This window comes from Octodon degus, unplaced genomic scaffold, assembly GCF_000260255.1.
Source record: "Octodon degus isolate 3935 unplaced genomic scaffold, OctDeg1.0 scaffold00081, whole genome shotgun sequence".
Lineage (NCBI taxonomy): Eukaryota > Metazoa > Chordata > Mammalia > Rodentia > Octodontidae > Octodon > Octodon degus.
This window is the reverse complement of record NW_004524657.1, coordinates 7,791,853-7,804,759: the sequence shown is the minus strand read 5'-3', so window position 1 is coordinate 7,804,759 and position 12,907 is coordinate 7,791,853. Positions and strand designations below refer to the sequence as shown.

The window sequence follows — 12,907 nt, the reverse complement described above, 5'->3', positions numbered from 1 at the left end:
TGTATACCACTGTCTTCTGACCTTTGGTGTAGAGCTTAGATAGAGTTATTACCTTAGCACCAGGTCTGGATCTATGAAGTTCAGATTCCTCCAGGTGGGTGTTGCTTGGATCTGGCTGCTGTGCTCCACTTCTTTCTGCTGCAGGCATTAGAGTTGAACCCTTTGTGTCTCTCTGGCAAGATGTTCTGCTCCTGAATCAGCTAAGTGGGTCTTGCCTCTAGCCTCTTTGCAGGGAGTTCTGCTGAAGGGTTCCGTGCTGGGCCTGCGCTCTGGGTCTATTCAGGATCCGGAGGGTCCCAGGTGTCTCACTCGCCGGGCCTGCATTCTGGGTTTGTTCAGGATCCTGCAGCCCAGGTCGTCTCTCTCACTCACCGGGCCTGCGCTCTGGGTCTGTTCAAGATCCCGCGGCCCGAGTCCTCTCACTTGCCGGGCTTGCGCGCTCTGGGTCTATTCAGGATCCGGAGGCCCCCAGTTGTCTCACTCACTGGCCCGGCCTGCACTCTGGGTCTGCTCAGGATCCCGAGGCCAGGTCGTCTCACTCACTCGCTGGCCTGCGCTCTGGGTCTGTTCAGGATCCCGCAGGTCCTCGGTCGTCTCACTCACTCGCCGGGCCTGCGTTCTGGGTCTGTTCAGGATTCCGCGGCCCCAGGTCGTCTCTGTTTGTTTGTTTTTACTGAGAATTACACTCAGGACCTTGTGCTTGTCAGGCAGGTGCTGTGCCATTGAGCTCCATCCCTGACCTTAATTAGCTTTTTTACACCATATTTTGTGAACTCTCATTTTTATACAAAATTAACCTCTGTTTTGAAAAAGAACCAATTTGCCATTTCTGTTTCCAGAGTTCTGCATAAACCTGCTTCTGTATTTGGGACTATGCCAGCTACAGAAACCCCAAACCTTAAAGTCAATCAGTCTCAGTACTGATTATCAGTAATGTAGCAATACATCCAAAACTCTTGATAGTTATACTTTGGTAATAAGTTCCTATGCTAGTCTGGGGCTTAGTTTTATCAAAGTCAAAAAAATCTATAAAATTTCTTTTGCCCTACAGATGCTGGATATCAAGCTGGGATTAGTTAATCTAATACATGTAATCTACTACATGGATAATAGCTAATTTAACTTTTATCAGATTTTTATCAGATTTTCTTTTCTGCATTCATCTGTAATAATTTTTAAAATTTATATAAATGTGAAATCTCGAATCATAAATATATTTTATACATATACCCATACTTCATCCATTTATCTGCTTTTATAATATTGTTACTCATGGTAATGGGCTACTTGGGATCTTTCATAGAATGTTAAGACATAACAAATTTTATGGACCAGGATCACATCTCTTTAGCCCTAATATTTCCTAAATGGAAAAAAGTTCCTCTATAACTGTTATTCCCCTAATTTGTATTTCAGCATTAGACCATTTGCCCTAATCATCTGCTCTAGTTTTTCCATTTTTGTTTTAATGTTATATTAAACATTAATATAACACTTGATTTTGAAGATGGTTGTTTAAAACCAGCAGCTTAGATAGTATAGGAATTTTTATGTCACTGGAACTGGTATTGCAATAAGAAATTGAGAAAAACAACAACAAAAAAATAATGAGCTGTAGCCCTCACCTCTGGAATCATCCTTTGCTAGGAACGTTGTTCTAGTTGACAAGCACACTCTCCCCTCAAGTGAATACATTCCAGTTCAGTTGCTTCTCCGTGTCCCTTCTACATGCAGGAAGAACTAGGTACAGCAAAATATTGATCATAGCTTGGATTCTTGAAGAACTTAAATTAGTCATTCTGTTGAGTGTCATAGCCACAGAGCATGCTGATGTGGATTTAAATAAAATGCTCATTACATTTTAGATGTGCAACTTGGATTCATAAATTGCCTCTGTGAACTTGTTTCCTTATTTGTTTTAATAGTAATGATTCCCATTGTTATCAGTGTATTCCAAGAGAAAGACAGGGAATTTGAATATACAAATAACTATTATATTAATGTTCATCAGTAGTGCCATAATAGAAGCAATCTTTATATTCGTAGATTTATGGAAAGATATAACTTTAAAAAACTAAAATGGACCATGCCGATAATCCCAGCATCAGGAGACTGAGGCAGGAGGACTGCCATGAGTTTGGGCCAGCCTGGACTATATAGTGAGGTAAAGGCCAATCTGAACTACAGTGAAACCCTGTCTCAAAACAACAATAAAAATAAATAAAAAGATAAATGTGCAAAGCACAAAACAAGCATAGTTTTAAAAGTTAGAATTTTGAGAGAAATACTAAATGCTCTTAATTGCAAAGGAAACTCCTAGATACATTTTGAAAACTCTTCCAGAGCAAAAAATATTAACTTTGAATATGAGTCAAATGAAAATTAGAGAATATGTTCACTACAAGTTTCAAATATCAAATCTCTAGGCTAATACTAAGAAGGGATAGCAAACAGTTGATGAGGAGTACCCTCAGCAAAAGTTTATTTTGGGGCTGGGGAGACAGCTCAATAGAATAAGTGCTTGCCCAACAAGTGCAAGGGCCTGAGTTCAATCCCCGGTTCCGAAAAAAAAAAAAAAAAAGAAGCTCCTTTTTTATAGAATTAAGTAGAATTTTATATAATTTTTTTTTTTGTGACTGAACAGCACTTGCATTGTTCCAATTGGAAAATTTCAATTGCTGAGCTATATCCTACATTTTAAATTCTTAAAAAAACTAAATTTGCTTACATTTTTTCTCCTAGCAACTATTCCTTAACAGTTGAAGAAAATGAACAATTCTGAACTCCTGATTTCCCCTCCCTCCCTTTCCCTGCTCATCTAGAATAAAAAAACCAAGGGGAGAGGAAAACCGTTGGGAGCAAACAGGAAGGTGCATAAGTCACTCCACTAGCCATCGGTCAGTAGGACTTTGGCAGATGCAGTGATGGTGTCTAGCTCAGGGTTCCTGCCTCCCAGTTTGGATTTTTGAAAGATAGTCATATTAAATTGTTCCCCCAAATTATCTTCTTCCTTTTTGGATTTTTTAAATAAACTATTAAAAATCTTTCCAAATTAAAATTGGAAGTTTAGGTTTACCTGAGTTATTCTAGTTTTTTATTTTTAATTTTCATTTTTAGGCCAATATTCATCTCAGTATATAGCAGAAGTCCATGATAGAACTTGCCAGTTTTTTTGTCATCTTTCTTTATGTGAGGTGAACTTTCATTTCTTTGCACCAATGGAAGTAATTTTGAGTAGTGTGATTATTTTATTTTATTTTTACTTTTGTGTGCGTGTGTGTGTGTATGTGTGTGTTACCAGGAACTGAACTCAGGACCTTGTGCTTACAGGCAAGCACTTATTCCACTGAGCTGTCACCCTAGCCCTACTTTGTTTTTTAGTTCTATTATCTTGTCACATGCATTAAGTTTATGTCTCAGTGGAGAGCAGGGAAAATCAATGGACAAATCTGTAAATTTTATTTAGTCTCGTAGCCTTTTTGGATGAGTCCTAGAACTTCATAAAAATATATCTTTAAGTGAAATTTATGCACACCTCTATGTAGATTTTAAATAGGTGATTTTCTTTACTACAAAGAAAATTATCAAAGTGATATAACTTATATAAGCAATAGGTAAGAAATCCTTCCAATTCTATAACTGCAAATAATGAACTAAAGAAAAATAGCTTATTATTTGGTTGACTGTTATTGCTAGATGTAGTTTTAAAGGTCAAATTTTTGCACCGTGCCACATAGCCAGGGCCCCTTCCCTCAGCCTGCATAGAAAGCCCCACAGATTAGGAAACTCAGCTTCTACACAAGCATCACCTCTCAGACAATGTTTTCCCAAACTGCACTTCCTGATGGTGGCAGACTTTGCTGCCTAATATTGTGACAGACTTTGCTGCCTAATATTGTGACAGGTGCTATGTCTAAATCGACCACAGGAGGGCCATTAGTTCTTTGCTAGACTTACTTTTGGTCTGATAAAGAGAAAGCAGAAATGGCCAGTAAGCAACTCCCAAAGGGTTTTTGGAATCTTTATTAACTGGTGTAACCATTTCTATCTGGAAATTGATCACATATAAGATCAATATGTTTCTAGTACTACAATTACAATTGCTTCCTTTTATAAATGTCTATATTATACTACTAGCTTCAACAGCCATTCAATCAACTAGGACATGAAGACAGCTACTCTTTTTGTTTTCGTTTTTCAGAATATGAAGTTATATCCAGAGAAAATGGTTCATTCAGTGGGAAGAATAAATCCATTCAGATTACAAATCAAACTTTCTCCACAGTAGAAAATCTGAAACCAGACACAAGGTAAGGCTCACTGCTCTTCCAGGTGTATTCTGAGAAGGCAAAAGTCATAACCATAACAAAGAAATTGAATTATTCCATCTTCTCTGTCTTAGAGGGGTGTGTTTCATTCACTACGGCTTTCTGTATGTGGTACTACATACCCCTGGAGACATGTTTTGACAATATTCAAATTACTCGTGGGGATAAAAGGACCAAAAGAAAATGATCTTTAAAGTTAGTAACATTAAAAATGACATTAATATCAAATGCTGGTGTTAAATATCACAATTTAGACTCTGCAGGCAAGAAAAAACTGGAATGTGAATGATGTAAACTACATTTAAAGCACCAAAGAATTTGGCTTTTATGCTAGAAAAGTACAAAAAAAAAAAAAAAAAAAATGGAAGCCATGTGACAAAATGTAGGTAGCTTTTAGTAGTAATACTTTAAATAATGACACCCTACTTTCAGATACAGAAATTATTTGCTTTGGGGATATTTTATTACTAAAAGATTGAGACTACAGTTTTGACAATGGAGCACACTTTTGTGGGGAGTACTTGGGATACAATCACGGTCTTTATACTGAGTTACAACCCCAACCCTTTTTTAGTTTGAGTCAATGTCTTGTTCAGCTACTAAGTTTCTCAGACTGAGCTCAAACTCAGTCTCACTAGCTCAGCTTCTCCAAGTGCTCTGATCATAGGCATGTGACACCACATCTAGCTGAGTTGGATATTTTTAAGACTGTTCTATAATATACACCTTTTCTAGATATCCCTTATTATACGTTGATACCAGGTTATTCGTAACACTGCATTGTTCTTGATTCCTTTTTGTATAAAAATACAATATTTTATCCACTTATTATTAAGAGAAAAATAAGGTTTTTTTTTTTTTATTAAGTGTTACTTCTCCAAACTCTGTCATATCAGTTGACTGAGTCTAATTCATTATAGGTGGTTTACTGTGCAAACTTTAGTCCTATGTTGCAAAAATAATTTCTACTACAAATGTGGTTTCTGAGAGATTTTTAGTTTAACTGTTCATGGAAAGATTCATTAACTGTTAGTTTTCTTAAAAGGATTTAACTTGGCCAAAATAAGCACATATTTTAGTTATTAAAAAAAAAAAAAAAAAAAACAACTTGATGGTCCCGATTCTGCTTCCTTACCAAAACTGAGAGTCCAATTTTACTGTGATACATTTTTAGGAAAAAATTAAATTTTGTCCTTTTAGTAGGTACTTGTGTGCTCACAAAATCTGGATGGTTTGGTTTTTCTTTTTAGTTTCTTGCTTTTTTATTCCACCTAATAAAAAATGGCTCATGTAATACAATTTTGTAATGAAAGGTGTCCAGTTTCTAAATGTGCACTGTGTTCCTTTTCTGAATCAGACTGTCCTCAACTCTTCACAGTGCAGCCATTAGCTCATGATAAAAATGCAGAACACAGTCTTTCTGGTGAAATTTTAAGGTCAACTTGTTTGTAGAAAGTTTGCATTTCTAGCAGCTGACGTGTATGAAGTGTCAAGGGTGAGCTCAGCTGTGTGCTTGTATTGTGGTTATAAACTTGAGTACACATGAAGATCAAGGCTAGCAGAGAAGCAGCTAGTAACCAAGTATCCTGCCTGAAGTGGTAGAAGACTGGTGAACTATGCCAGAAGTCACGGGAAGCCCAGCAGGAATGCCACAAGTTAGGACAACTTTCCTGGAAAAGGTGACATCTGGCCTGAGACCTGACAGCTAGCTGGGTGAATGTGGTAAGCCAAAGGAGTGTCAGCAACAATAGCATGTGTTAGTGTGCAGCTGCAAATTTTTTTTCTTTTTCTTTTTCTTTTTCTTGGGCGGAACCAGGGATTGAACTCAGGCCCTTGCACTTGCCAGGCAAGCCTACTGCAAATTTTGAATTATAGCTGCTGAGCTTCTGGACTTTCCTACTTGAAGAACTGGATGATAAGAAGCTTCTGAATGAACTGCTATAGTGATGTTCCACTACCAGGAGATAGATGTAAATCATGTCTTGTTAAGTTTTTTTTTCCACTAATTGGACTGATGAGAAAAATGACATCTAAAAGGATATTTACTGGCTAATGTTAACACACTGACACAGGTGGTGTAGAGTTCAGAGCTTGAATGTTTAAACTACAAGTCTCAAGGAACAGACCTACAGACTGGTTTTGGTCAGAAATCCTAAATGGTCACACGTTATTCCAAAACCAAAATGACAGTAGACTGTGCTCCTTTTCCTTCTCACAGAGAAAGCCGATGATCTTCTACGTGTTTTTAGACATAGCCAGGTTTTTAATTTATATTCTACAGAAGCCCAGAACAGCTCACAGAAGGGGTTATTCAGCAGCTACTGTGCCAAAATGTGAGTCTGGCTCCACACCAGGCACTGGGTATTCCTGTGTGCACAGAGTAGAACCTTCCGATACTCAGGAGTACCCGGGGACACCAATAAAGGCAGCATAATGCCCACAGCCAGGCCAGTGGCTTCTGCAGCTCAATGAGCTGTGCTTATGAGTATGCACAGTGAAGTGGAACACTAACTCTCAGTCAAGTAAAGCAAAAAAAAAAGTTAACCCAGGCAAACTCCATTTTACAGCATCCATCTCTCACTTCTCACCTTTAAAGAAATGTGGAAGTGTTGTTATCCAAATCAGTCAGTGCCTACCTATCCTCCTTGCAGTAATTACTTTCATTTCTTTTTCACTCCTGTCTTATAATCACCTAAGATCATCAATCTTCTGTCCTTAGGCTCTTGTTGACCTAAAAGAAAAATCTTATGAAGGGCTTTTCCAAAATGGAGCAACTTGCTTAGTCTGCAAAATTGCTGATGACTTTTATTTCTGTGAATAGAAGAACTGATAAAGTATAACATAAATCATACATCAGTGTACATAGTGACAGGCAGTGTGCAGTGTAAATCTCTTCTAGCTCATAATCTGTGATAGTTTAAGCTGGGCACCAAGTCAGTGTTGGAGCTAGAACTTAGGTGAGCACCATAACAAAATTTTCCCAGTAAATTGTTTCTTTCTACTGTCTGCAATCTGTGCTCAAATGAATTATTTGAACATGTTTTGATAATGCATTGATGGTCTGCACTCTTCCCGATGAGCTAGTTGACAGTACAGACAGATACAACAGTCACTGACACCAAAAAGGGCACTTATTTATTTAGAGTATGTGGTACTAAGGATCGAAACCAGGCCTTCTGCATACAAAGCACGAGCTTTACCCGAGTCACACCCCCAGTCCTAAAATGGCTTTATCAACCTGCACTCCCACTTCTCTCCTACTTTGCTGAAAAACTGAAGAATTCATTGTGTGTTCCAGCCATCATGTGCTCCAATGACTTCCTATGGAAAATGTACTCTGTCTGGTAATTAAGACAAATCAAATTCACTTAATTTGCCCAAGTATTTTTACTGACCTCTGTTGGCATGGGAGGATTTTGGAGAACGATTCTTCCTGTAAGATTAAAACCTACCACAGTGGTGGCAAGGATTGTTTGGGACTCTGTTTATGTTGTTTGATTTAATAAAATGATGGCACTGTGAAGATTAGCTGGAATGGAGGCAGCAACATTTTGTAAACTATAAACCTGGATGAAGAAAATAGGCATGTGGAATAACTATTATACCCTTTTTATAGTGTTTTAGTGAAATTCTGGCCTCTGGAAATTCTGTATTAACTTTTCAATGTCTCTTCTCATCTCATGCGCTTTGCAGAAAGAAGTAAAACAAACTGCCAAAGTATCAGGCATTTATTTAGTTTTATTGTAGGTGTGGAGAGCAGAAGAGCAATTCCTTTTTAAAGAAGAAACTGAGTTGATAGCTTGGTTTAGCGGTTTTTCATTAGGCAAAAGAGCAGTTCACCAAGAACACAGAGCTCTGCTGGTCTATAAAAGGGTCAGTCCTTCCTTTCATATCACTGTATACTCTTTATTACATTTTCTTTGACCTCCTTAGTCTCTACGGAAAGAGTGGGAGAACATCATGGCAGCACTACAGAAGTGCAGCTCACTCTTATTTTTTCCTCACAGAAATGGGGAACACAACAAACATCCTTTAGGGCATAACAGGCATCTAGTTTATGACTTCTTACAACTGCTAAGTCCTTCCACTTCTTTCTGCCCCTGACTGTACGTATGAGATGAGGGTCTTGTAATAGTGCTTGTTTCAGAAACTGGGATATGGGAGTCTGCCATTCCCCTAGCTATGTACTACATTCTAGCTTGGCGTTCTTGCTCAGCTCGGCCCTGGTTGCTCCTTAACTGTATTCTGAAATCTACACAATGACTCTGCATGTCCCAGGTATCCAGAAACACTTGCTATAGTCTTGAAGTGTCCTTGGAGATACACTTTCACAAACTGACTGCTTTTCCCTAGACCTCTTGAGTAGCCCTTTACTTTTTTTTCCTATTCTACTTCTATTTTTATTCATTTAATGGAAACCTCATCTGAATGGGGCTGAAGTATTTCAAGACTACAGGGGCCAGGGAGATAGCTCAGTAAAATAAGCGCTTGCCTGGCAAGCGCAAGGGCCTGAGTTCAATCCCCAGTTCCAAAAAAAAAAAAAAAAAAAAAAAAAAAAAAAAAACTATAGTAAAGGTAAAACCACCAAATCAAATAAGCCAAAAATTGGCAAAAAGCTATGGGGTGGCAGGTTGCTTGAGGTTGATAAGTCTTATGTTAAGCCAATTTTCTAAACCATTATGACTATGTAACAAAAAAAAGTTCAACAAACGGTACGAAATAAAACCCAGCACTCTACATCTTGGGAAAGCACCAAGGGAAAAAGTTATGAGGAAGAAGTGCCCTTCTCAACTAGACCTGAGGGTTACCCCTATTAATATACCTTAAATCACATATTAGTGAGCTACAAGTCCATCTTTCTGCCTACAGATACCATGTACTTGACTATTGATTATTGGATCACACCACCTAATTCCAATCATGTACAGTAACTTGAGAAAGAAATCTTTTTTTTTTTTTTTTTTTTTTTTGTGGTACCAGAGGTTGGACTCAGGACTTTGCGCATGCCAGCTAGGCACTTAAGCCACTGAGCTATACCCCTGGCAGTAAGAAGACTGAGACTCACACCCATCTAGGAAGAACTATGCATGGCAGTCTGAGAGGGGTTTTAGGTTTTACCCATCTTAAATGTGGCCAAGTTTTCATCCGGATTGCACTCCATTTAGACATTCATTTTTATATAGTGGATCTTGTAAGTAAGTAGCTTTTAAATGTTCATTTCTTCCCAGAAATAAATGTTTTATTTTGTTTTCTATGAAGACTGCTCTTGTATCCCTGAACACATTCTAGAGTTTAATCCCTAGTGATGAGGTACTAAAAGGTATGAAAAATTAACTGCAAAGGTGTTACAGGAAGAGAACACCAACAGGTACATGCTCTCTCTTGCCATATGATATTCTCTTCTACCTCAGGATTCTATTAGTAAGAATGTCAGCATCAACTGTGGCCCCTAGAACTTACACCTCCAAAACCACAAACCCCTTTTCTTCTCCACATGTTTATAAGCCCATGCTTTAATTTGATACTACTGTTAGGCTGAAAATAGATTTTAGGATAAAAGCATGATGAATTGGATTACTTTACACTAGATATATAGTACACATTGTACATGCATCTGACCCTCGGTGAGTGCTTCAATAGTTGCCACTGCTGTAATACTAGGATGCATCTTTTTATACTAGATCCTAGCATTGTTATAATGCAATGTCAATGATGAAGACTTCTGAAGGCATTATTTCTTTTTAAAATTTTCTCCCTAAGTTGCTGCTAAAGTAAAACACATCATTCTGATTCTGGATCCTTTGAATGGGCCCCACTGTTCTGTTCTGTCTTTAGAACCTTGATTTTATCCCTTTCTATTGTGAAATTTTCCAACTCCCCTTGTGTGCCTCCCATCCCCAGGTACAAAATAGGCCTTTTAAATTAGGAAACACATTTTTTTTTTTTTTTTTAGTACTGGAAAATTTCTTAATACTGTACAGCTTTTGGAACAATTTTCTACCTTACTTTCCTATTTCTCTTCTAGAGTACAGTTAAACACTGTATTCTCTGAAATAATTTTCCCAATTTCCTTATATGCTTTCATTTTATATCTGTATTTGTAGAATGTTTTCAAATTTGTGACTTGTAATTTAACTTTTATTTTCTATTTCAAAGAACTTTGCTAAAAACTTTAAATACCAACCTGTGTTTATAGTCTGTGTATAATCAATACTTCCTCTTTAAGCATTAGAGACTTAGGTATCATTTATCTTCTGAGAAAATGTACTTTTTTGGGAAAGATTATGCCACAAAAACATTTTTTGTTTAGGTTTTAATCAGATAAAGATGTTATCAGATTGTTAAATTCAATTTTAAATTATTTCAAAATTTGTCAAGTATAAAATGCTTTTAAAAAAGTAGCTTATAAATATTTGTGGCCATGATACAAACACAGCTTAAATATAAATAACTGTGAAATAAAAAGACATGGACATGATTCCAGCAGTCAGCTTTGGCCAAGGCACAAGACTCTTGGCAATGGTTTGGAATGAAAAGTGAAATGTATTCCTACTTGAATCCATCTCCAAATGACTTTGTTCCTTCCATTTTCAGTTCACCAGTTTCGTAAGGTCTTAATTTTGCTTTTTTGTTAATGGTTTTATTTTCTTCTGAGGCCTAAGGGACTCTTTGGAAGAACTCAATCTGGAGAATATTCCATGTGAAAATACTGTATATGTTTTTTACAAACATATAAAATACATATTTTTCTTAACTGATAATAGTTATGAGGTTTGTGTTGGATTACTTTACACTGGATATCCAATATATACTGTACATGCATCTGACACACAGTGCTTCAAAAGTATTTGCCACGGCTGTAATACTAGGACTTTTTTTTTTTTTTTTTCTATTTTTTTTTTAGGGAAGGGTCTACAGGGTGTTTAGGGTCTCACTACTAGATCAGACTTATAGTGATCCACCTATTTACAGCCTCCCAAGAGCTAGGATAACAGGCACGTGCCACTATACCGCATTAATATGTTGAACTATTTGGCCAGCCCAAGACTATCTTTTTACTAGATTCTAGCATTGTTATAATGCAATGTCAGTGATCAAGAAAGTGACTACTTGAACCCCAGAAAATTCTTTTGTTCAGTTGATACCATCCGTACCAAACTGAGGATTGTCATTCTCTTGGTTTTCATTTGCTTATTAAAAAAAAAAAAAAAAAAAAAAAAATCTCTTTTGTGTTCTACCTTATTTAACGCAAAGATGTAAACTGTTTTGTAAAAAGTTTGTGCAAATCTGGGTCTAACACAATATTATCAAGAGACTCAAGATGGTGTTAATCTAGTTATTTTGTTGCCAAGTTTGCTGCTGACAGAACTCGGTTTGAGGCAAATGGCAAAATGTTTTACTGTTTTTTGAGTTTCTTAGAATTTTCAGCTTATATTATCCTATGAATAAAAATCTGTCAAATATTGCACAATTCTATGACTAATTTTAAGGACAGAATCAGAAGGACCTAAAACTCCAAGGGATCTATGTTTTGTCTTTAAATAAAGGGGGAAGTACCTGGCCAGTGGAATGTGGTTTACCAAGGCAGTCTGTTTGTTCTTGGGCTCTGTGGGAGGTAACACTGCCCCATTTCTCAACACTGTGGCTTCCTAGGGTCCATAGCAAACCTGAGTCCCAAAAGATACAAAAGCCTTCCAAAAAAATTTCAAGTAGCAGGGGCAGGGCAAGAAATATGCATTTTAAACAAACTTTTCCCACTGTCACCCTATCCTGATTCTGACACAGGTAGCTCAAATGAGAAGTACTACTTAAGATTACCTAAATTCACTAGCTAAGTTCAAGGTACTTCTACTTTTTTTTCCCAGGAAATACAGATATCTGAAGAAAAGTGAAGGTGCCTCACTGATGGAAATAGCTTGGGTCTACCACATACTTACATCTTATTATCAGCTTGCTCAGTTTTCCCTAGTTTGGTGTTCTGAAAAAGCACCATCTCTGGAAAACAATTTTGTTGTGTAAAACATCAGCTGAAACAAATGTATTTGGGAAATAAAATTAAGTAGCATTATGCTTCTTACAGCCTTTTTCTAGAACCTATGTTGTCATCATATTTCAAATAGAATCAGGAGGGATGTCAGTATAAGAAGCAAATGTTGCTTTCCTATTCAGTAATACACTACCATTATTTTATTTCTCCCTAAACAGCTATGAATTCCAGGTGAAACCCAAAAACCCACTTGGTGAAGGCCCAGTCAGCAACACAGTGGCATTCAGTACTGAATCAGGTAATCACATGAATATTAATCTCCAACAAGAAAGTAAAGGGATCCAGTGGGAGAAATGTTTTGCTCAGGGAGACTGTTTTTAACACAGCTAAACTCTGTATATTTAGTTTCAGGAATTCCTGAAAAACTATCTATTAGAAAAAGCTAATTGATGAAGGCAGCCCCATGACAACACCACTTAGGCTTTTCTTCATTTCTTTTTATGTCAGAAAAAAGCATAAGTTACACTAATGAATGTGCCCGAGTATGCCCAGAATCAAAGTATCAGTGAGTACATCATGAAAGGGCAATTGT

General features: G+C 37.1%; 1 protein-coding gene across 13 annotated transcripts in view; it reads left to right on the top strand.

The window, feature by feature from the left end:
- Positions 1 to 12,907, top strand: part of Abi3bp (ABI family member 3 binding protein) — a 275,396-nt gene that overhangs the window by 258,332 nt on the left and 4,157 nt on the right. For all 13 annotated transcript variants that reach the window (XM_023721261.1, XM_023721268.1, XM_023721267.1 and 10 more), the window contains 2 exons: positions 4,202 to 4,310; positions 12,534 to 12,613. In XM_023721261.1, the coding sequence (XP_023577029.1) occupies positions 4,202 to 4,310; positions 12,534 to 12,613 (189 nt within the window). The remainder of the gene's footprint in view (positions 1 to 4,201; positions 4,311 to 12,533; positions 12,614 to 12,907) is intronic.